The sequence below is a fragment of the Eurypyga helias genome, unplaced genomic scaffold (assembly GCF_000690775.1).
Source record: "Eurypyga helias isolate BGI_N326 unplaced genomic scaffold, ASM69077v1 scaffold2057, whole genome shotgun sequence".
In the NCBI taxonomy this organism is placed as follows: Eukaryota; Metazoa; Chordata; class Aves; order Eurypygiformes; family Eurypygidae; genus Eurypyga; species Eurypyga helias.
In genome coordinates, this window is record NW_010263548.1 from 31947 (window position 1) to 56281 (window position 24335).

The window sequence follows — 24335 nt, forward strand, 5'->3', positions numbered from 1 at the left end:
CTCCTGGATAAGAGCATTCTTTTTCAAGCACCTAGTCCACAATTTAAGTCATTTAACTTAAAAGAAAAATAATTCAGACAGCCAAAAATGCGTGACAGTGGCAATTTGTGTAGCACAGTATAAGGTGGCACAGCATTAGCTTCCACACAGTTCTTTAGTGCACTTCACCCCTATGCTGTACCACACTTTTACCCCGAGACTTTCCCTGGGAAAAGACTTCTACCAGACAGTTTTATAATATGAACAACCACCTCCACTAAGCTGAAGATCCAAGAAAAAAAGCCTGTCACTTCTGCTTGAAAAAACAACATTTAACTCTTCAGACACAGGGCTGAGCTGGCATGCATTTAAAATTAAATCGACGATGGCTTGCTTACATCGTGGGCACAACATACCACAAGCATTGTCTGCAGAAGACTGCAGCTGAGGATTATCAGCATGAGCAAAATCTCATTACGTTCAAATTTTATTGGCGTCTCACACACCAATACTGTACATTTGGCATTTATTTTATCTTTTAAATTTCCTGAGCAAGAAGTGAAATGAAGTGCTTATCTATCACATTCAACTTCTGGCAGTACTCACACTTGCAGAAGCTCCTCGCTTCGGACAGCCAGAGACGCCTACAAACAGAGCAGAAACTCATTAGGGGCAGATCAGAGGCAGAGTGATGCCGAGGGCGTGATCGGCCTTGTTAAGCGGGCACTGCTGCCACACTAAGCGGCTGCACCCCCGGCCTTCGAGGGAGTCCTGTCCAGCCCCTTTGGCCAGAAGCACCCTGGCTGCGATACAGCACATACAGACAGGGGTGGCAAGATGAGAACACAGCAGGTGTAAAGAGCACAAGGCCGCAAACTCACACGATAAAGGGAAGCAGGACCAAACAAGCAAGAGCCAGAAAAGCTGGCTTGGTGCAATCCAACCCTGAAGCTGTCCCTGGATTTGCAGAGTCAGTACAACTGCTGGTTTGCCATGCCATCCATACAAGTTACCACCCCGCCTTGGACCTCGCGTGGTAACGCCACAACTGCAAGCTCTACCTGTTTGCCGTTTTCCTGCTTTAATTCTTGAATGTGAGCTTTAAAAGATTCGTTTTCCTTTTGCACATCCTGTTGAAAGTAAAAAGGCCATAAATACACACGTGCACACGTAGCTACACGCTCAATACACACACCTTGCAACACACTTCTATTGAAACTTCACCTGCAACTGTTTTACTTGGCTCGCAATTTCTCTTTCCTTTTCTTCCACTACAGCTTTCAATTGCTTCATTTGTTCTTCTTCCTCTTTCAACCTGCAGAGATGGTTTAGAAAATAAGAGTTAAAGTAAAAATTTACGCTAAAAGGGAAGAGGCTCCACCTGGGACAGTTTTTGGCAGAAGATAACTAAGTTTTGTATGCTATATATAATAATCAGCCAAAAGGAGGGCACACACACGGAGATGAAACCATGGCACTACGGCCCCAAACCAAGAAAGCTACCAAAAACACATGCCAGTGGCAACAACAAGTATTGCAAACACTTATCTGCTAAGAACTGGCCCGAAGCAAGACAGGTCCATCAGCAAACACACCTGGCCATAAGTGATCTCAACAGCGTTCAGAGCCGCGGTGGGAGAGAAGGAATTATCACCCGAGCAAATCCTGCACGCCAGCTGGCTCTGAAGGTGCCAGGGACAGTCTCCCAAAGGTAAGGCCTGCCTTAGGTACCACTTACTGGTTTATACAGGAGCCCTGCTGGGAGGGCAGCACATCACAAGAGGACATCACATGGAAGAGCCCTTTTTGGCAGCCTCATACAACTTTCCTCCGACTTAGAGCAGCCAGACACAGCAGAGTCAAAACAGAGGAAAGTCTGGCAGCGTTTCTCCATAAAACAGGAGCTGGAGAATTGCCTATTGCATCTCAGACTGAAAACGGCAAACCGTATCTGCTCCCTGCTTTTACCGACTCCGCCACAGGCACTTACATCCACACTTTTTAAACATGCTAAACAGAAGGAGAAATTATCACTAGACGTAAGAAGTAGCAGCAGTTTCACTAGTTACTAGAGCCCTGGGCGATCATTTGCTTTCACAAAGCCTATGAGCACAACTACTCGGGCACGCCAGACGCTGTTACACGCGGCAGCAGACACGCTGGCTGGGGTACGTCCAGCGGCACCAACAGCTTGTTTTAGCTAAGCCCATAAAATTCTTGAAACCGATTCATACATTCCAATTGAAGATAAAAACGCCAGCACTGAATGCATATTATCAGCAGGCACTTGAGAAACTGCTACTAAGCGTACTCACAGCCTCTCCAGGTCCTGGACTTGGGATGCAGCTGGTACCTGAAAAACACAAAGCAGTTTCCAACCTCATTTTGATGGCACTGTAAGGCTTTCAAATTAACAGCAACTCTTGGCATGAGCAAGGGCCCTCACACCGCCTGCAAGATACTTGCTAAAGAACTACCAGGAATTTTGCATCAGACATGGCTCCAAGAGTATCTGAACACCCAACGGATTTCAGCAGTACAGCTTACACCAAGCACCCCGAACTTCACACCAGCCAACTTCTCTCCACACCACCTTTCCCCTGGGATAAATGCCTGCCTAGACATCCGCCCAAAACAGGACTGCAACGCCCTTTCGTCCCTTTACCACGGACGAAAACCCAAACTGAGCTAGAATGCCACCTTATTGGAGAAATTCTCCCATGAAGTAACCCCCAAATGCCAGGATGTCTAGTTGCCTGTTCTCAAGTCCAGTGCAGGAAATCAAAAGCCAAAATATTCCAGACAGTTGCAGCTCCTACCACAGGTACAGGTAGGAAGGAATCAGCCTGATCACTTCAAGAGGACCTGCTACGTTCAGTTGCAGCAAGAGTTCCTCCATCACCACAGCCCTACAGAGATGATACTTCAGCCTGGCAAGCAGGTACCTACGACACAGCTATGATCCTGCCTATGAGCTTCAAAGTTCTTGACCACCAACGCTTCTCATTACGCATTGTATCATCCAGGTTAAAGAAAACCTCTCAGAACTTGTTATCCATGTAAAACCTGCTTTAGATGAACACAGTTGAACTAGTGGGCTCTCTACACTGTAGCCTACCAGGAGGGTGTAAAATAGCACTCTAGGTTGAAGCCAATGAAAACCCTTTGTGAGATGTAGAGGACAAAAACATCTTTTAGTGCAACTGAGCAGCGCTCCCAAACCACATCCACGCTGCAGGCCATACCTGTTGCAGGTTCTGTTGTTCTAACTCCTGAACTTTACTGATTAATTGTGCAATTGTGTCCTTCTGACCCTTTGGACAAAAAAAAAAAAAGGATAAATTTAGAAGCATAAATGTGATTTTTCCACAGCCATAAATACTGTATCTTATATCCCTTTAGAATACCAAGGAAGCTTACCTGCAGCCACTCTCCTTTCTTAACAATCTCTTTCTCCTTCTCTTCCAATAAGGCCTCCATGGTTTTCACCTGCTTTTCCTTCCCCTTCAACCTGTACCATTAAACACACAGAATAAACCCTTGCTCTTTTATCCACCTGAAATAAAACACTATGCTCTGCAGCACGTACAAAAGCAGCATATGTGATGAGGCACAAACACAATTCACCCGCTGAAAATCAATTTGGGAACACGTCCACTTCAGTCTGGGCTAGCAGGAGAGACCCTTGATCGATGGAACTGCTCATTAGGCGAAAGCAGACAAATTCTGCACTGATACATACTGCAGGGAATTCACAGATGTGTGCTCTCCTTATCTAAAAATAGTTCCCTCCCCAGCTGGGAACATGAGGGACTGACAACCACGGTGGCTCAATTCTCACTTGTACACCCAGCTGCAGCACAGATGATACTTCAGTATAGTGCCTTGCCTACTTCCTTCCATCCTGACTTGAATTCATTCCCTTGTAGTTTAATTGGGACTCATTAGGCAGCATTTCACCTTGTTTGCTGTCTCAGACAGGACCAGGTATTTCTAATAGGGACACACATCTGCTAAGAGCAGAATTAATAGCCTGGTTCACTTCCTGCGATGCGCAGACACCAGGCAAGAAGGTTTTAACTTAAACTAGGCCGGAGCAGGGAAGCGAGGGGTCCACAGGGCACAGCAGACATGTTAACAGCTGTACTTACAGAGTCTGAAGTTCTTTGACTTGTGATGTAATCGACACCTAAAGAAAATAATCAATACTTCAGTTCATGCACAGAGAAAAGACATAAATGCTATAAACTGCTCTAGGGACAAACAGGGCAAAAACCCCTTAGATATTACTAAAACAGGCACTATTTGCTACGGTTAGGTAAGCATAAACACACTTTTTTTTGTGGGAAAATAAATTAGAAGCCAAGTGTCCCCACTATTTACTTTCTCCACATTTACAATGTCATTTCCAGAGCAGAAAAGAAAATGGAGCAAAGGGGAACACACACAGCCCCGCTGGAGCACCCTTCCACCACGAGAGACCACGGAAGAAGCAGCCCCTGATGAGACACCCATCTCACTAGCAGCTGCAGCTCAAATCAGAGATCATCCCTGGGCATTTAGACCTGTGCACAAACAAGTGCTTTTTAGATGCTCTCTGCAGTGTCAGCACCCCCTTAAATTCCCATTCTCTGGCTGCATATGGATTGAAGAAAGAAGATTTAGTGGGATTATTGACTTTGAATTTTGTATAAAAGCCTGACAGTGGCTATCTGTGTAGATACTAGCTGTCCAAACAGCTTTAGTCCTCTACCACAACACGGCAGGAGTTTCAGACATTCCCAGAAATCCTCTACTCTGCCCACAGGAGACCAGAAGGTGCATAATACACCACCTTTGGAGCGAGCATCCCCCATCTACAGCTTTCCAGAGACAGCAACTCTAAACTGCTTTTTGTTCTGGGCTCTGTCAGCTCCAGGGCAGGAAACACACAAATAATTTCTCCAGTTCCTGGGAATTTGCTTTGGAGAAAAAGCCCAAGACAGAAACAAAGCTATGAAGCTTTGCCTAAAAAGGACAAAATTTTAGCATTAAGGAAAGAAGGAAAAAGGGGTGATGTTGGAGTGTAGCTACAAAGACTGGAAAAAGTGCAGACCAAAAAAAACCCCACCCAAACAAGCAAGCAAGCTTCCTGACAGTTCTGCCTGTAGAACGGGCTCCCTAAGGAAATGTGGGGTCCTCTTGTTCTGGGTGCTAAACAGCAAGCATGTCAACAAAGCCAATACTCCTCCATTTCTGCCTTCCTGCTAGCTGGAGTAAAACTTACTCTGCTGAGACAGGCTTTCTTTGGACACTGGAAACCAGGCAGTATTTGGGCCTGTAGTATTGTTCTAGCAACACAGAAAGGCCAACAAAAGCAGCAGCATCTTCAGCACTTGAGAATTCCGAGTTGCCAGCCTCAAAAGATGTCCAATGGTTTCATACTTACTACAAGGACAGCATGCAATATGCCCACCCAGAGCTAACGCTACCAACGCTTTAAGTTACAGCAATTTTGGCCAAATTTCACGCTAAAAATCCAAAAAGCTCAGGCATCCAGAGGAACGCAGTCTCTGAAGGACAGCAGTAGTTCTACTACAGCTTTATGGCTCTCTATCCAACAACAGTGTAGCTCTACCATTAAAAAGTTCCCTCACCCAATGACATTCAGCAGTGAAAGAAAACACACCAGAACAGAAATGAGCAAGCAGCACATCCAAGGCAGGGTTGTTTTCAGGCGTCTGCCACTAAGGTATTTTACCTGTTTCTCCATCTCAAGCTTGGAATTTCCTACTTCTTTTTTCAGAGCCTCTATTTCCTGTGTCAAAGCCTTTTCAATGACAAAACAGACAGGATTGGACAATGGAAACACAAAAACGCCACAAAAATGGATGCTACAAATTCATCACGATAGAATGCCATGCAGTAACAAGTAAATGGTAGTCAGTGGCACAGACAGAGAGAGGAAGGTAGGTATTGCAGAGAGATACCTGAACAGTCTTCTCCTTGCTTGCTACTTTAAGGATTTCAGCTTGCAGGAGCTCTTCCACTGATTTTATTTTTCCATCCTTTTCATGGATCCTTGAAAAGAGCAATGGAATAACATTAGCTGGCTGAACAAATGCGCTACTCGAGCAAATACACAAGCTCTGGTTCTGCTGTCACATCGCCAGCCTCTGGGATCCACAGTGGGACCAAGGAGGAGAAGTAAACAGGAGGAATAAGACTTGGAATAATGCAGAACTGTATAAACTAAAAAAAACTATATAAAGCTGGCTTTATATAACTAGTAGGATACATGCTAAGTAGATACTACTACTGGCTAAAAATACAATTTAAGCTATCAGTAGTCCTTGGAATGGCAAATGCAACTTCAGCTTTCCCTGGCCATTCCAGCAAAGTTATTTTATCAAACACAGACACAGAGCCAAGGAGCTCACTCAATTCAGTGAGCCTGCTGAAGAAAAGCAGTTCTCACAGTTCAGTGCAATTCCTCATCTAGTCAAAGTTCAGCTTAGGAAGCTAACTGCTTAGCAGAGAAGCAACTCCACTTTCTAATGGTACTGACCTGATGTGCCATGTTCCCAAAGGGATAATGCTTCCTGCCACACACACCTCTCACCCAGTTAAAAGCACATCATCTCAGGGAAGCAAAACATTTCTAGTCACGGAATAAAGACAGAAGTAACAATCAGAAATGGAATCTGTGCAATAACTTACACTTTCTGGAGTTCATCCACCAGCGACTGGAAGGAAACCTGTTCAAAGCAAGAGCTTCAACTTAGAAAAACAGAAGAGAGCAAAACCATCTGCAATTGTTGATGGGTAAAGGGTAGAGAGCTTGAGCAGTCCGGCACTGGGTGAAATCTGTAGCAGCCTAACAATTCTATTTATCTGGCTGCTTCCGAGTAAATCAGCTGTTGGGCTCTGGTTCCTGGCAAACCAATACTACCAAAACTGCTGCAAGTTCCAGGTGAACAAAAGCAAACCCACACCATCTTTACCATAGAATCATGGACAGGTTTGGGTTGGAAGGGACCTTCAAGATCATCTAGGTCCAACCCCCAGAAGAGGCTGAGGTTCAGGACCAGCTAACCTTTTCATGCTGGCACTACTGTACACCTCGTCACAGTTACTGTGCTCCTCCTCTCCCATAAGCAATTTTCTAGAAGCTACGTGCCCTCCTGAGCTGTCCAGGCAGAGCTGTATGTCGAGGGAAGGCACTTCCCCATCGGCACCAAGTGCACACCGAAAGCAACGATCCTGTGACAGCATCACTGGACAAAGACGAACAGAAGGGGCCAAGTCACACCCGCCCAAGCTGAGAAAGCCCAGATGCAGCAGGAGCTGCCCACCAGCCACGCTTGCTGCACTCAGCTGCTGAAGACAGCGAAACCCACAGCCACTTCAGCGTGTGGCAAACTCAAACCAACCCAGAACCGCTGGTTGGAACCCTTAACGTCTGCCGTGGTCCTGGCTCTTACGCAAAGGAAGTATCAGCTTCCAGACCAGCGCCAGAAGAAAACAGGATGCTTTGCCAACAGGCTTCAAAAGACATCTTCACCTTTTTCCCTTGACTTTTGCAGCCACAGCAAGATTCTTTTAGATTTAGTTTAGGTGTAATGAAAGTTTTAGATGAAAAGTACTACCTGCTCCGATTGCTGAATTTGCAGACTTTGAAGTTCTTTTCTCAAGGATGAATTTTCCGTTCGCAACACCTTTGAAAGCAGACACACAGATAATGAAAGGCACTTTTGTTGGGGGGAAAGGTGTTAAGCTTGACAGAAGTCATTTCTTTTAGAACAGGTGAAAGACTTTGAAAGTCTGAATGAGATCCTCTCCGCAGGAGTTGGAGCCAACATATTCAATGGACTAATTATTCATTACAGACAACTCTGAGTGGACTACAGGAAGCTGGAGTCCAGGGAAACATCAAGGTGATGTGCTCACACCTTTGGCTGTTTAGTAACCTGACAGCTTGCTAGTCTGCAACCCCTTCCTGGGACAGGGCTGTCAGCGATGCACCTGGGATTCAGGGACATTAAGGAAGTGAGCATTGTCTGGCTATGTCCAGGTAGACAGAACATGGCTTTCCAGCAAAGCCCAGCTGAAAACAGACAGGGATTTTTGTACTGGCTTTCCAGCCTCCGCATCACTAGCTCCTTTACAAACAGAACAGGAAGAAAATACCTTCAGCATCATCCCAAAAGTGTCACTAGTTTATAATCCATTTAACCCTTCAGATTACCAACTAAGCAAAAGGATGCAAGAGTCCCATACTGCCAAGTGTTTACAAAACAGCCTTTCCTGAAGACAGCTTTGTGGCAGATTAGGCCAAACACAGCTCTGGAGATGTAGTTGCTTTATTCCAAGAAACAGCAGGTACACACCCAAGGAAAACGTGCTCCAGACTAAGCAGAGGAGCACTTACTGTATGCTATCAATGCTCAGGCTTAGTCTACCTTACCAAAAAGATGTAGTCGCTTTATTCCAAGAAACAGCAGGTCTTCCAAGGAAAAAGTGCTCAGAGACTAAGCAGAGGAGCACTTACTGTATGCTATCAATGCTCAGGCTTAGTCTACCTTACCAAAAAGGTGTTAACCTTTATCTCCATGAAATGCTTTTCCTATTCAAAGGGAATGATCTCAGACTGCACTACGAGCACTCAAACGTACACATTGCACAAGAGCACTTCATCCCTCCTTCCCCATAAAGAGATAATATGAGAGGTTTTACCTTCAGCTCCTCCTCTTTATTAGCCACCTGTATGAGTCCTGCCTCAAGCAGCTCTTCAAGTGTCTTGATTTTATCACCCCTCTCTCTCATGCTGAGAAATCAAAAGTGAGTATTAGGAACACAAGTTAGCCTTTGAAGGCAGTTTAGCGATCAACAGTAACCTCGCTGCCAACAAAACTGGATCTTTACTTTAGCCCCCAATTCAAAAGACACAAGTTGCTCACCTTCTTTCCATCTGCTCTAACAAGTCTTTGTTTGCCTATTAAAAAAAACAGAATAGGGTGATCATTAATTGGATTAATAAGGGTTTGGGATTTTAAAAGCAGAAATAACTGGAGAGCATCACAACGTAACCAGCAGCTTAGTCACCACACTAATCCAGAAGGGAAAATAAAGTCGGGGGAAAGTGTCCTCATGGCATGTGTGTCTAGTACTGATGCTGGAAAGATGTCAGTCTTTCAGGGGAGATAAAAATCCAGCCCAAATGTCCTGATAATTTTATAAGGATGGACTACTGAAGTTCTGGCAACAAGATACTGGGATCCTGTGTCCCGCAGCAATCCCAGGGAGTTGTCAAGCATGCCAAGCACTGTTTGGCATCTAATCCATAGCAGCCAGCTCAGTACCTGAAAAATCTGCTTCTTGAGGATTTAGCAAAGCCACAAGCTCCACCTGAGGCTCACTCAGCACAACATTGATGATTTCTCAACACCACCGCATTGTGAGAGAACACACAAGAAACATAAGCCACCTACCAAGAGAAATCAGCCCCACTACTTCAGCTAGGACACCAAATCAGCCAGTTCCAGGGGAACAAGGCCACAAATCCCATTCTCTGACAGAAGAAAGGGAGCCACTTCAGACAGGGAGCTGCTGGCTAGCAGACACCAGAAAAGGCAACAAGTTTCCTGTCCTGCAAGTCTTTCTGCCGTGTTTCAAGAAGCTTTCTCATTGCACAACGGTACAAAGTCAGGGGTGTTCACAACAGCTCTCCCAGGCAACACTTGCAAAGGAGATGGTGCTCAGCAACACAACAGCTTTGAACCTGCAGCATCCTGCATAAGCACCAGCCAGGCCAGCTGCAGCAGGCGAGCCATGGGCAAAAATATAGAGGAGGAGGGACAAAAATACATCATGATGTGAACAGTTTCCCATTCCATGGCCCTGTTCTTTGGTTACTACTAGTTTTCTTCCATCCTGGAATGAATTCCCAGTCAAGTAGGGTAAAGATCTTACTCTGGTCTCTCCACAGCCCAGTAAGAGCCCTGACCCCTGGAAGGGCTGGTCGTCTAGGGGATATTTTTATTGCTGATAAAACTGGGAGAGGTTGAAGAAATAAGGTCTTGCTTGTGTTAAACTAGCATTCTTCAGGGTAGGAATAACACATTTAGTTAGGATGCTCTTGTCTAGGTCTTGAAGACACTCACAACTGCCTCACTTGAACCCTCCATCAAAAACAAAACTACCTAAAAAGCACCAGGGTTTGACACCAACCAGCTCAGCTTAAGACAAAACAGACCTAAGTAGTTAAAAACAATGGGAGATACTTGATACAACCTCAGTAAACACTGGTTATACCTGCTCAGACAGGAGAGTCTGCAGCTTCTGAACTTCTGCTTGCAGAGTTGCGTTCTGATCCTTAAGAACCTAGAAGGAAATTCAAACGTTGTATCAGTTCAGAACTGCAAATCCTAAATGCAGAATTTTCATAATGGCTATGAGGCAATTCAACAGCACAGAGCTGTTACAGTGAGTTCTCTGGAAGCTGCAAGACCCTCTTCAAAGAGTCCTTCTCCCTTCTTCATTGCATTTATGTATTAATACTTTTGTCCTTATGTTCCATGAGAAATTCAGCTGTTACCATCTTTATTCCCTGGCAGAGAATCAGACAGTACCAAGTGTGAGAGGCAAGAGAAACCACATTTTCCTTCTAAAGCGGTACCAGCATCATGTCAAGATTTGACAGCTGCCTCTTACAAAACTCTCATCTGGCAAAGCAACGGTCTAGGGTCACTTCTCTAGTTCTCTTCAGCTGCCTTAACACTGAGGATGCACAGTAGCAGGGAGGTTTGCACAGCTTCCACACCTTGATCCAACTGCAGGCCAGAAAGAGGCAAATCGGGAAGTCAAACAGACCTGGCCTCCCCTCCAGCCTTCCTGCTCCATACAACAGACACAGCAGCCCTTAACAGACAGGCTGCCTGTCTGGATTCCTCACATGGATTTAAAAAAATCCTCCTCTATTATTGCTTTTTGCTTTACAAAGTCTTTTTAAAGACTTGCTTGGAGCTTTACAAAAGCAAAAAGCAGAACACATGATCTGTGCCTCAGATCCAAAGCCTTACAGGGACAACGCCGGCAGAAAGGGACAGTAATGGTGAGGATTAAAAGGATTTCTGGTTTGAACCTGGCTTTTCCCCCTTTCATGTGCATGGGAAAAAGCTGCACTTCCTCAGGTAGAAGCATTTAGTACAGAGCTGTTCTGGCTTACGTCTGGGATCAAAGACAGGAAGAATAAGAGACTAGAAGGACACATAATATTCATGCTGAGAGCACGCTGTGGATTTCCACAGTATCACAATGGTGACAATCTGCATTCAGATCCCAAGAACTGCTAGAATTGCCTCCAGATTGTTTTCACCATCACTTAGCACTGAGCTGATACCAGCACACAATCATCCACACCACCTCTAAGGCCTTTTCCCGGGTAACAGCTACTACAGAAACCACCACACTACAGGAAGCTCAGATTATTCCTCTTTGTATTCATTTTCACCACTTCACCTGCTTTTTTTAATGTTCCTACATGCTCAAAGCCCTGAGAGTTTCATTAACTTGAGACTTTCTGACTTACTCAAGCCTGCCACCTCTTCCCACTCCCCTCTGCAGACCATTTATGCACCCATTACCCAGCCCACGCTTCACTGAAGATGCAGTCGATGGCTTTATTACAAAAATCACTTGAAATTGTACTTTGTTTCCTATTCTATTAATTGAGCAAACTTCTTCCCTCTTGTTCTCTAACAACTTAGAAAAACAACGGAGCCTCGCAAGGGACTCACTTCAAAAACCCTTTGAAAGTGCCACTTCAATACACAAATCAAGTTTACTACCTGCTTGCCAACACCTTCAGAGAGCTCCAAGAGACTCCTGAAGCATGGTTTCCCCTACAAAAGCATGCTGCCTCTGCCACTACCCACCCACTCTGTTCCTCACTAGCAAACCCACCAACCTGACATGGTGAGATGTAGCGTGAGTGATCCTTCACCAGAAACATCAGAAGAGCAGCAGTACCCAACACGGGCTTTAAAGGAGTTAAAGAACAGGAAGGTCATCGTTCTCGGGAAGCAGGTCTACTCTAACAGGTAAAGCTCAGAAGACAAAGCCTAAGGGGGCAGAGGGCAAGGAGTGAAGCTGCTCTCAGTGCATGCCATCTAGAAACAAGTACCAGCTCTGCTGTGCAGACTCCAGCTGTCAGAACTAAAAGTTTGGGCAATTTAGCTGCAGCCTTGTAAGAAACAATTTGGAGGACATCAGGAGAAAAAATAAGCATTTTTACACCTACCCTTACGGGGGGGGGGGAAGAGACCTGATAACCCAAGCAGCAAATGCTCACACCAAGGCCTCGAAAGTCATGTTATAAGGTGGAATGCAGAAAAACTGCAACAGCTTTTACTGAACAAGCTCCTCCAGATTTTAAAGGCCTCACTCTTCACAACTGCAGACACCACACTCGTGTTACTCCATCTCTTACTCCACTGCACAGTCTGTTGCTACTACTGTGACATCCCCCACTGCTCCTGCCTTGCAAACAGAATACTGTAATTTACCTTAACACCCCCAAAAGTCAGTTTAATTTTACAAATCAACGTTAAATTGCATCAACTGCTCCGCAGCCTCCTAAACCTGGAAAATTTACTGTAAATAAGCACAAGAAGAGCTATTCTGTGTCTTACCTTGAATTCTTCTTTTGTGTTTGAAATCTGAGCAAGTTCTTCTCGAAGCTGATCCTCAAGAGTTCTTATTTTGTCATCTTTGATGTGAATGCTGAGACACAGCAGAACAGTTAAATGCATTTCCTCGTCCAAGTCTTACAAAAAGCATTGACACAAAAGAACATAAAAGACTGACATTGTTTATCAAAACCCAGAGCTATTTACCTTTTTTGCATCCTTTCCAGCTCATGTGCAGCAGCAGCCTGGATATAAAGAGGATTAACACAGACTTAGGATACATCACATGATTCAATCAACCTTTCATTCCACAATATTAAAAAGCTAGAACAAGTCATTTGGCCTCTCAGCACATGACTCACCAGAGCCTGGAAGGGGTAAGCTTGTCTTCAAGCACTTTTAAAACACCAACATATACCAGGCAAGCGTGCAACCACGCAAAGGGAAGGAGATCTCCAAGAGATTCATTTGACAACCAGGGTTATCTCCATTAAACACTTCATTTCCATCTCTAATGAACAGGCCACATAGCAGTAAAAGAGGGACAGCATTCTGTTTGGTCCTAAAAAGATCTCTATGGCGAGGTTGGGGGATTTTTAGAGGGGTGCTTATGACCCTTGTGTGCAGGGCTGCGTATCCAAGCACAGTTGTGTTCACTCCTGTGAAATGTCCTGCGCTCTGCATGCCTGCGAATCTAAACCAGCTGAGCAAATTGCCTCAGTAATGTGGATATGCAAGTAAGAAAGTTTGTGGGTGAAGGAAGGGTAAGAAGTGGGCCACCCACGATATATAAGAGTTCCAGGGAATCATGTATTAGCCTGATTCAGTGGCCTCACAGCTTGCTTAAAGCAACAGATCTGCATTTGTATTTATGAGAGAACAGGGAGTGGGGAGAGAGTAAAATTAAGTACTTAATGGAACTATTTTACCTGTTCATTTGTCAGAGCCTGTAACTTCTGTATTTCTGATTTCAGTGACAGGTTCATATTCTGCAAGACCTGAAGGAAGGCAAAAGAGAAATGTATTTCAAATACAGCTCGCACAGAGACAGTGTTTCAGGCAAGGTCACTCTTGAGCGCAAAGTATTTCAGGTTCCTTTTTGAAGGACTCTTAGAGGTAACAGCAAGGAAAAACCTCAAGCTTTTTTTTTTTTTTAATAAAGAGTTTCCCAGCATCCAGCAGTGCCCTTGCCTACAAGAAGAAAATCAGCAGACTTGCAGCTGAAAAGAGCTGTTTCTAGACCCAAAGGCAACAGCCTTGTGGGCTTCATTTTGTACATACAGCGAACAAGCCCCTCCCTGTATCAGCTGGCATTTACACATGCTTTTATTATACCTTGAGCTCTTCCTCCTTGCTGGTTAAGTTGGCATGTTCATTGCCTAATGAGTCCTCCATCTGCTTTATCTGTTTGTCCTTTTCTGCAATCCTGCACAAATGAGAAATGATGACATCTCAGTACTAAAAGGTCTTTGGATCAAAGTGGTACACGAAGCATCAAGCTAAACACAAAATACACGCTGGCCCTCGAGTCCAGCTCCTACGCTAAATCCTGCTGACAGTAGACTTTGGGTCCAAAAGCTTTTCCATCCATTTTAAATGCTGTTTGCTTGCCAAAAAAGAGACATTCCCTGGCTCTGAAACACAACTGCCCCATCTCCCAAAGGACGAAATACCCCGGCACGGCCATATAGCCTAAATAATAACAATTCTCATGGTCACGCATGTTCCTGCACACTGCACTGACCCCTGCACTTAGGCTGTGGTTAAGAGCTGAGACACTGCTTTCCGTGTAGCACATAGAGCCACAGACTCCAAACCTGAGGCCAGACACAGAAGGGAAATCCGCAGGAAGCAGTCTCCCAGCTCCCAAGTCAATGTCCTGGTGAGAAGTTAAAAGCCTAGACGGCAACATTTCCTTCACCAGTACCTCCCGTACGCACTGCACGGGCGTTGAGGGAAGGCAGCGTGCATTAAAAGCCAGTAACACCCCCCCAAATACCAGAGGAAATGAACGCTCACACTTTGTGTAGTTCTTCTGCCAGGACTGAAGCTGAGGTCTGCAGGAGAAAAAAAAAAAATAAATAGCTGAAAGTAAAGTAGTCAAAGAATCATCGTCTACAGTGAGCCAAGAATAGCATTTGCAGGATTTCTCTAGTTATTTTAGACTGGCACAGGATACTTCCAACTATTTCCTGGCTAAGGAACATTGAAGGAATACCAGCAAACACTAATGTCCCTTCCAGCTTGGCCTAAGGCAATTTGAAGGGGGAAAAAAAAAAAAAAAACGAACCATTTTATTCGCCCTCTACCAGATTCAAACAAGGCAGAGGGATCACCAGACCTTGTCTCCCAAGGATTAAGCGCTTTATGGGACATTCTGCTGACAAACCACTAATTCAAAAATAAAAAAAAACTTGTGTCAGGGACAGAAACAGCAGCATTAAAAAAAAAAAAAAAATCTCAACAAGGGGCATCTTTTCCCCCTGGAAAAAGCCTATTCCTACATGGTTACCCACAATGGTGCAGGAGAGACCCACCACACTGGTTATGAAGGCACCAAGGGACCTCTGCACACTGTTTCACATCCAGTTTGGTAGCAGCTGGGGCAGAACTTCCTTGTTAATTTGTGCTTCAGATACACTGTTTTCCTTATTCAGCCTCATCCTGCCCCAAAATCCTGGGTATCACAGAGCTCGAACCCATGGGACCCTATAGCAATTCCTACATGGTACAATTTGGATAGGGCAGAGAACAGCATCAGAAGGAAAAAAAAAAAAGGGAACAAGTAGTTCCAGTCCCAGAGGGTTTCCCCAATGACCAAACCAGTTTCATCAACTCAGTGTCTACCCTTGATTCCCTCAAGTAGTATTTTCACACCCACCGTCCGCAGTGGAAAACTGGCGCCACGTTTTCACGGCCAGCGGGACTACATGGGGAAAGCAGACCCTTCCTTCCAACAGCCTCCTTGTGTGACCCAGAACTAAACAGGAACATTTCCTTAGGGATTTATTTTCAAAGCCCTTTTAAAGGGCTGGGATGAGAGGAGGAGGTCAGGAAGCTGCGGTAAATCCAGAGTGCCCCTTCCTTCACTACTCTCCCTGGGTTAAACACTTCAAGCAAAGCCAGGCGACACCTTTAAATTCAACATCAGAGTCAAACTGAACTACATCGGATGCATCCATGATTAAAAAAACACAGCAACCAACAGCACAGGAAGAGTCTCCACTTGTGCCCGCAGAGGTTACTCTTTTCTGAGCTGATTTCTGTGACCTAGCTCTACAGAGAGGCAACATCAGTGACTGAGGCTTTACGCAGTGTTTACAACAGAAACCGTCTCAAAGAAACTAGGGAAACTAAGACATTAGAGATTAAAAGAATTGAGAGGCGCTGTGGGGTTTGCTGGGTTGGCTTTTTTCTTCTGCACATAAATCACCACTGGAATAAAGAGCTTTATCCGGGAGCTACCATAAGACACCTTTTCTCAACCTGATGCACAAGGGAAAAGCACAGTCAGGTGATTCACAGAAGGATTGCAAAAAGATCAAAAGAACCATGAGACAGGGCTTTACACATGCAAAGCTACAGAAAACAAACACTCAAAAAGGTATTCTACTCTTCAGTTATAAATGAAAGCCACTACAGGAAGAAATAAGTGGATATTTTTCCCCAAAAAGGACAGCAGAAGCTGAAGTTTTAAACCAGTTTGAGAAACATTAGAAAAGAGGATGCTCACAAGTCTTTGCTTTCAGCATTACGTATCTTAGATGCAGGTACAAAAAAAATAATCTGACTTTTAATGAAAGTTCACAATTCGTAACTACAAAAGAAAGTCTGGGAACATGCTGTACCTGGGCTGCCATTTGTGAATGAAACTTCTGAAGCTGAGCATTCAAAGCATCATTCTGCTCTATCAGCTCCTTGTAAGAGAGCACAGAAAGAAAAGCAGGCTGAGATCTGCAGCTAGTCAACTTTTGCTAGGATTAGCTCTTAGCCATGATTACGTTAGTAAGAACAGTTTGGCATTTACATGTCAGACACTTTGCAAAGACGCTGTTTTTCTCCCCACTAAGATCAACCAGTTTGAGTGGAAGCATAAGAACCTGTTCTGTACCAAGAGAAACAAAATACTCCCTGCCCCACTGCATGCCATTTGGGTTTCCTGAAGCCCTCAAGAGCCATGCCCACACTGCCTGTCACCACTCGATGCCAGGAGAAGGCAAATCGCTCAGGAAGAGCTCACGTAAAAGGTACGTGGCTGCTCTTCCAGGGTGTTCCCTGGACCACAGCATCATTTCACAGGTGGGAAATAGCCTGGGTCAACACGTTTTCCTGACTTGTCCGGAGTGCTTCTCAGGTCTGGAATAGCCCCAGACCCCTTCAGAGCATCACACAAAAGGTCTCACTTCATCAGTTGCCAGATGATAGACTGGCAACACAGTTTTCTCATTCTTTATTCAGTGGAAAAGCTTTACTGAAGCAGCATTTCAAGGATATTACTGTGTTTCCACAGGCACAAAGCAAATCATGGAATAAACCAAACCCTGAAGATACTTGAGCAACACTACCTGCACCTGCATTTGCATGGAGTCCTCCGCAGTGGCTCTCTTTTGCTCAGCCTCCATTAGCTGCAACATCCTCTGCTCCAGCTGCTGTTTTGACACCATGGTATCAGTCAGTTTACTGTGCAAGCTCTGGATTTCATTGTCTTTGGCCACAAGCTTATTCTGCACATCTGGAGCAGAAACATCAGGACTTTAATTCAGCAGTAAAATATTTAACTTTGGGAGAATAACTTGCCCTGTACAAAGGGAGGCTGGTTAGAAGCCTCATTCCAGCAAGCCAAGGCTCAGCTCTCTCATCAGCATTCCAACTGGTACCACAACATGCTACTTCCCCAGGGTGCTGAAGCAGTACTGACTTCACCAGAGCTTTATTTAAGCCATTTACTTAATAATGCTCTTTTTTACAAACGGCAACAACCAAATCACTGCAGTAAGCATTATCTGGGAATTCTGCAATACATGCCTTGTTGTGCTGCTTCGTGTTCTGCTGTTCTTTTCCGGAGATAAGCTTGGATTTCTTCCCATCTTCTCTCTGCTTCCTGCTGCTGGACCTTCACATTGGAGAGAGAGTTGAGGAAAAGCAGTCTAACCTTTAATTTATTTTTGAAACAGAGTGCATCTCTCCAGTGCTATTCCCAAAACATATGGCAATGAAGTAAAATTGTTTCTTGTTTCCATTAGGGCACATCAGAGAGACAGTGCCCCGCAATCCTCCTCCTAGAGCAGTTCAGCCATTAATTTGAAAGGCAAAGTATGAACAGGATTTCATTACAGGCTCTTAACTACATGGTTTCTGTAATATGGAAGTGTAGCATCTTTGCCCTGCAAGTTCAAAATCAACACTAGAAGCCAGACTAGCCATGCATCACGCCAATCTTCTAATTACTAGATGCAGATGTCTCAACTCCAGATATCAGCTCTCCACCTGCAAGAGCTACAGGCTGGGAGAACTCCTGCTAACAAAGACTTAATTGCAAATATGAAAAAAAGTAGTGAGCTCTGGATTGGCACTCTCACCCAAAACCACTGTTTCTCTTCTAGAAAAAGAAAATAATACAAAAGACCTTTTCTTTAGAAGAAAAAGGAGACATCCAGAGCTGGTCCATTCACATTTTAACTCTTAAAAAAGTATACGTATTTAAAAATTTACACAAGCATTGAAGCAAAAGCACACAGTTTCAAATAAAAACCACACAAGGACAATGCCATCCGAACAAACTACTCCCAAGTATCAAGTCTTGCTGGAATTGTACACTCAGAGAACAAAGTTCAACATCGACAGTTAAGCTTATTAAAGGTATTTAACTGAAGGAGTAAATTTCACCTCATAAGGAGGTTTGTAGTCACTCAAAACCCAGACTACTGAATAAAAAACATTAAATAAGCTCATAGGTTGGCTCAGCCTATCTGAAAACAGATATTTGCACGCATAAAGGCGACAGACATAGCGGCCAGGGAAGCAGCTAAAGCGATTCTCACATCCCACCCGTCTCAGAGAAAGCCTCAAACACCACTCGACAGGCACAGAAAACCCGAGTCACCTTTAGCTGAGCAACTGCCTGCTCTGCGTTCTTCTTCTGGAGCTCCTCTTGCTGCAACTTGCTGCTCTTCTCTCCCAGCTCATTCACCAGCCTAGCGTAATCCTGGCGCAGTTTGTTCAGTTCAGCCGACTGCCTAAAAATCAACATTTTCACAAGAAGCATAAGCCATAACAACAGCTACTCAAATATCAACACCAAGTCCTGTATTTGCAGCCTGGGTGGGGTTTTCACTCCCGCGCTGCTGCATCCTCAGAAAGGGAGGAATGTCAGGTACTCTTGGCCACTGGCACAGCAGCTACAACCCACCTCACTCCCACACTGCTGCATCCTCAGAAAGGAAGGTCAGGTACTCCTGACCACTGGCACAGCAGCTACAACCCACCCAGTCAGAAACAGAAGGTCAGCACAAGCATCGGTTCCTTTAAAAGGTTTACAGGGTGACAGGCATAATCTGGACAGGTTTATATAAACCGAAGAGGCTCAGCATAAGGAAAGGTCTCACATCAACATTTACTTTCCTTTCTTCTTCTTATAAAGGATTATTCATCTCAAGCTTACTGGAGACTATTCCTCCTGGACTAACTGCATGCATCTCCCTGGTTACACACTGCCTCTTGGCCTTGACTTACCTATTACCTTATGAAGGTGTCTGATGCACTCTCACTTTGGGAGAGAAAAATGCATTAGTATAGGTGAAGGGAAGAATTTTAAAAGGCTTCCCTTTGTGTCTAAGCAAATAAAACCCACTGTTTTTTTCTTAAGCTTGCCTGAATTAACAATTTTGAGATAATTCAAAAGGGTGGTGAGACACTGGAACAGGTTGCCGAGAGAAGCTGTGGATGCCCCATCCCTGGAAGTGTCCAAGGCCAGGCTGGATGAGGCTTTGAGCAACCTGGTCTAGTGGAAGGTGTCCCTGCCCATGGCAGGGGGGTTGGAACTGGATGATCTTTAAGGTCCCTTCCAACCCAAACCATTCTATGATTCTATGATAACTATTTGAAGAGACAATAATGCTTCATTTCTACAAACAAGATACCAGTACCACCCTCCAAGCGCCTGTTCTATCAGCCTGCCTCAGGAGGACCTGCGCGGGGAGCAGAACCTCTGCTGAGCTGCGCTCGGCAGAGCAGCAGCTGTTAAGAGACAGGTCCACATAGAAGCAGCATCTCCACAAGATCAGCACAGCCAGAGAAGGACGATACAGAGCCCTTTCCGAGTGCTGATAGCGGTTTTGACGTTCTAGTTTCCAACAGGAACAAACATCTGAGGGCATCTAAAGTGTCGGGTTTCCTTCCCATACAGAGAAGCCCACCAGCACCAACCCACCCGCTGAACTCCACACCCTGAACTCCGCTTTTACTCAAGCATATACAACCCTCTCTACCAGCTCAAGGGCAGCCTAAGTCACAACCCACAGAAGATGAAACCTCGAGGTGCCTTTGTTTCTCCAAACGTGTGCAATGCCAGCAGACAAATTCAAGTGCCACCCCAGCAGTACAGTTAACTGCAGGGTGTTGGTATTTTTATTCGTATTCAAGACTGATTTGTAACTTTAAAGCCATTGTCCTCCCAAGAGAGCAGCACCAGCACCTCTGCTAAAGCTCAGGGGAAAGGATACGTACCCTGCCAAAAACACCAACTGGCTGAGCACTTCTGCACCTCTTTCTGTTCAAGCCTCAGTACCCACAATCTAAAAGCTCAGGCTTCAAGCTGATAAGAGACAGGAATCTGTTTTGAAAGCCCTGGCTCAATGCAAATACAAATAGCTACCTTCCCAGCCCAAAATAACTGTGTTCCTCGTTTAACCACAAATGCAGAGACAGCCAAGGAGATGAAACAAAAGGAGCAGAAGCCAGAACAACTCTTGAGGGAAGGCTTAGAAACACACAGAGCTTTCAGTAGCTGTTAACGTACTTGCTCTCCATCTGATTGGTGGAAGTACTGACAGCATCTCTCAGGATACCGTTCTCCTGCTTCAGGTGGCTTATTTCTGCCTCCATCTGCTCACGGAGTTGCTGGAACTGATGGGGAAGAGAGATCAATTCCAAAACAGATTAAATTAAGAAACAATAAAAACCCCCAACAACTATAACAGTAGGTAAGATATCACGTTAGTTTAGATACATAAAACTAAGTGGATTTTTTAGAGAGGGCCAGTTTTACCTCCTTCCTTGCCCACTCCTTTAATTAAACTGTGCAACTCAGACCCTCTTGCTTGAATAAAAGCACCAGTTGCCTTTTATACCTGTGGGTCAAGTCAACCTTTTTTTAAAAACAGTACACAACATGTTACTCAGGGTACTGATTGCTCAGCTGTATAACTTTAGGTATGTGTCAGTAACTGTTTATCAATATGTTACTTTTCCGAAGGGCAACAGAATAAATTCACTCTGAATTAACATTAGAAATTTACAGAACCTTTAAACAAAGCAGAAAAAGTATAAAGTAACTAACACCACACAGATTATGGCACATAAAGAGCGAAAGGCTAGTTCTCTTCTAATATCCTGAACTCAAGATCATGAAATAGATCCTTTATTTAGGCAATTATAATTCCAATCTGAGGCAGAAAGAAGCCCTGATAACCAAAAGTTACTTCAGAATAGTGCAAACAAATCAAAAGATGGGATTCAAAGGAAAAAATGGGCTCTATGTATGCAGACATCACCACAGCTTGTCTTACAGCCCAGCAGCCCACTCTGAGTATCGAGCACATACAGCTATACTACCTCTTCCTCCAGCAGTGCCAGTCGGTAGAGAGGGCCAACATCATTTCCAAGACCCACTTTCAAACAGCTGACTCACCAATTAGCGTTTTGTATATAAAAAAATCCAAACAAACCTTTGCATAACAAGCACAGCAGGAGACAGCAGTCCCTGGTAGGGCAGCCGCCTCCAGCTCGGCACCACCACACCTACAACCTGTTCCTCAGACATTTGTTGGGAGTTCTGTTCCCCCACACCTTTGTTTTGGCAGAGGTTCTGTGGGGGAGTGGTTTTGGGGTTTTTTTATTTGCTTTGGGGTTTTTTTGGGGTGTGAGGTTTTTTTGTTAAGGCCACAGATATACAAGATCCCAAGAGAAACAGGGGCACAAACCCTACATAATTGGAAGCTTGGAAAGTTGTTTCAGCTTCTCTGCAATGCTACAGCACATCAGCAGGGGGAGCAGACCCAGAGCACTGGGTCCTCTGTGCATCCCTTCTCCAGGTTTGCCTGGGACAAAGGTTTGCAAAAGCCACCCAGTCGTGCCCAGCTCTCCTTCACCCTCCCCAACCAGCAGCAAGACCCTCTCGTTATGAAGTTGTCTATACACGTGCAAAGGAAGTTTTCTCTGCTCAGGACAATATAGTTCTGCTCCAAAACTGCAGAGATGCTACTCTCTGAAGTGCCAAGACAGAAGATACAGCGTTAAAGCTGGAAAGTTCATGCGCTGGGCTTGATGCTGTGACGCTGATATAAGAAAAAACACCCAGAACGTGAAACCTAAGCACCATCAAGTTGGTTAAGAAAAGTGACCCCTCTCACAAAACTCTAAGTTTTCTAATCCAATTAAACAAATTCTGAGGTCACTCCATTATAATACACCTTCAGGAGAGAATAACAAGGGTCTTAAAAAAAATGCAAGTGTCAGCACTTCAAATATTTTTAGCAAGGTGCTCTCCGACACAATATTTCTTGTGTATTATGCTACGTTGTCAGTCTGCACTATAATTTAAAAAATTATATTCATCAGTTGGTAAAGATCATCAGCATTAGTGGCTCTCAAGTATTTCAATCAGATTTTACGCATTAATTGAGTAACATCTCAGCAGAACACCACAAAAGTAACTAGATCAGACACAGGCTGTCTAACTGGCACTAGTTTCCTACAGACTATGAAAGCCGTCTCTGAGAACAATTTGTCTTTCTTTTAAGTCAGGAAACTGCCACAAAAGTTCCCCACCCTCACGCCGACGTATTATACCACCAGCTAACCAGCACATCGCATTCAAGGCTCGGTGGAACTAGTGAAGCCAACTCCTCTGTGAGCAAACAACAGATCCTGCACCCCGGCTAAAGCAACAGTTTCTCAGCACCAATCTGCTTGTGGGTGAACATCAGCCCTAAAAGTTTTGGTAAAGCATTTACCTTGATCTTCACCTGCTGAGATTCCTGGTAGCTAACATGTATTTTACTCTGGAAAGTGCCCTGCTCCTTTTCCAAGGTGTTAATGCGCTCCCGCATTTTCGCTGTAAGCAAGCCGTTTTTCTCCTTTTCTGCAACCAGCTCCTTAGGTGGGAGTGAAAGGAAAAAGGGGAAGAAGACATTTATTACTCCTTTCTAGCGTTTAATAGTTAGTATTTTAAGGTAACTAAATATATAGCAAGTGTGCATCAAAGCTAAGTCAGCATCAATCTTTGCTCAGAGAAATTGCAGCATTAGACATGACCACACCTCCAGCACCTCCATGAGGACTGAGGATCAGCATAATTTCACATTTATTAAAGACATTTGCCAATTTAAACACTGATCTTCCATTGTCTCAGAAAAGCTGGCATCTTATTGCTATCGAGTTTGGCCAAATTACAGTGTCCCACAGATATCACACAGGGCAGAGCTTAGATTTGCATCCCAAGTTTAATAAAACAGAAGAACGCAGGTAACTTGTAAGAAAACAGAGCATTTTAGACCATAACTGCCTTGTAGCACTTTGCAAAGCCAGTTTTGCCAGATGAGATGGACTATCAGTACCCAGCAGCAGCCAGAGAAGCCCTGAATATCACCAGCATGATGCCTTATTACAACTTCCAAATGAAAATAAACATTGCTATTGAGATTAATCATTTATTAGTCAGTAATTCAACCCAGACACCTGAGAAACCCATACAGCTGCTCCTCTGCAATACAAATGCACTTGTTGTAGCAAACAAAGACGATTAAGTGCAGTTTTCAGCAAGCTCCCATTGCAGAATTTGTACCATCTAAGCTCCAGGTGTCTCCAGCTACACAGCTCCTTACCAGGTCAGGGAGCCTTGACACAAATTAAGTGCTCTACATTATTAGCCTGAAGACCCTCCATCTCTTCGGATTACAGCTTTTCCCACAATTTAATTTAAATAAAAGCTATTCTCCTTTAGATCCAACTTATAGCTTCAGGAGGCTGTTCCCCGTGAACAAAATCAGTGACAGGAGCTCCCAAGCCCAAGTTTGCAGAGGCATTTAGGAACCTGACTCACATCGAAAGTTTTATTCTACCCCTTGACCAATTCCACCACCCATTTGCAGCCCTCACCAACGCAGCTGCCCCGTCAAGGCAGTGCCAGGGATCCTGGGAAGATTAACTTTCACCTAGCTTGTGTTTTGCCAAATACCTCTGAGGTCAGGCACCTCTTGCTCTCATTTATCCTCTCCAATTATTACCTTTATCAACACGCCTGCAGGAACATCTCTGCACCTTAAAGTCCCTCCATAGCTTTTGGCAGTGTTTTCAGAGAAACATTAATTAGAAGATAAGAGCTTTATGTCAGTCAAGTTGAGCTTTTCCCCCTTTATTTATCCTGACACTGAGCACTGCAGCAATGTCACCCACTTTCTCCCAGCTTTC

General features: G+C 44.5%; 1 protein-coding gene across 1 annotated transcript in view; it reads right to left on the reverse strand.

Annotated features, from left to right (window-relative positions):
* Nucleotides 1-24335, reverse strand: part of KTN1 (kinectin 1 (kinesin receptor)) — a 54773-nt gene that overhangs the window by 19142 nt on the left and 11296 nt on the right. Inside the window, exons 6-30 of the mRNA XM_010156071.1 lie at nucleotides 22880-23020; nucleotides 20665-20771; nucleotides 18751-18883; nucleotides 17673-17760; nucleotides 17213-17379; nucleotides 16496-16564; nucleotides 14667-14704; nucleotides 13983-14073; nucleotides 13577-13645; nucleotides 12855-12892; nucleotides 12651-12741; nucleotides 10273-10341; nucleotides 8919-8953; nucleotides 8695-8785; nucleotides 7608-7676; nucleotides 6679-6716; nucleotides 5949-6039; nucleotides 5720-5788; nucleotides 4131-4168; nucleotides 3400-3490; nucleotides 3225-3293; nucleotides 2295-2332; nucleotides 1204-1294; nucleotides 1041-1109; nucleotides 588-623 (exon numbers count right to left, since the gene is read on the reverse strand). Coding sequence (XP_010154373.1) covers nucleotides 588-623; nucleotides 1041-1109; nucleotides 1204-1294; nucleotides 2295-2332; nucleotides 3225-3293; nucleotides 3400-3490; nucleotides 4131-4168; nucleotides 5720-5788; nucleotides 5949-6039; nucleotides 6679-6716; nucleotides 7608-7676; nucleotides 8695-8785; nucleotides 8919-8953; nucleotides 10273-10341; nucleotides 12651-12741; nucleotides 12855-12892; nucleotides 13577-13645; nucleotides 13983-14073; nucleotides 14667-14704; nucleotides 16496-16564; nucleotides 17213-17379; nucleotides 17673-17760; nucleotides 18751-18883; nucleotides 20665-20771; nucleotides 22880-23020 — 1926 coding nt within the window. The remainder of the gene's footprint in view (nucleotides 1-587; nucleotides 624-1040; nucleotides 1110-1203; nucleotides 1295-2294; nucleotides 2333-3224; nucleotides 3294-3399; nucleotides 3491-4130; nucleotides 4169-5719; nucleotides 5789-5948; nucleotides 6040-6678; nucleotides 6717-7607; nucleotides 7677-8694; nucleotides 8786-8918; nucleotides 8954-10272; nucleotides 10342-12650; nucleotides 12742-12854; nucleotides 12893-13576; nucleotides 13646-13982; nucleotides 14074-14666; nucleotides 14705-16495; nucleotides 16565-17212; nucleotides 17380-17672; nucleotides 17761-18750; nucleotides 18884-20664; nucleotides 20772-22879; nucleotides 23021-24335) is intronic.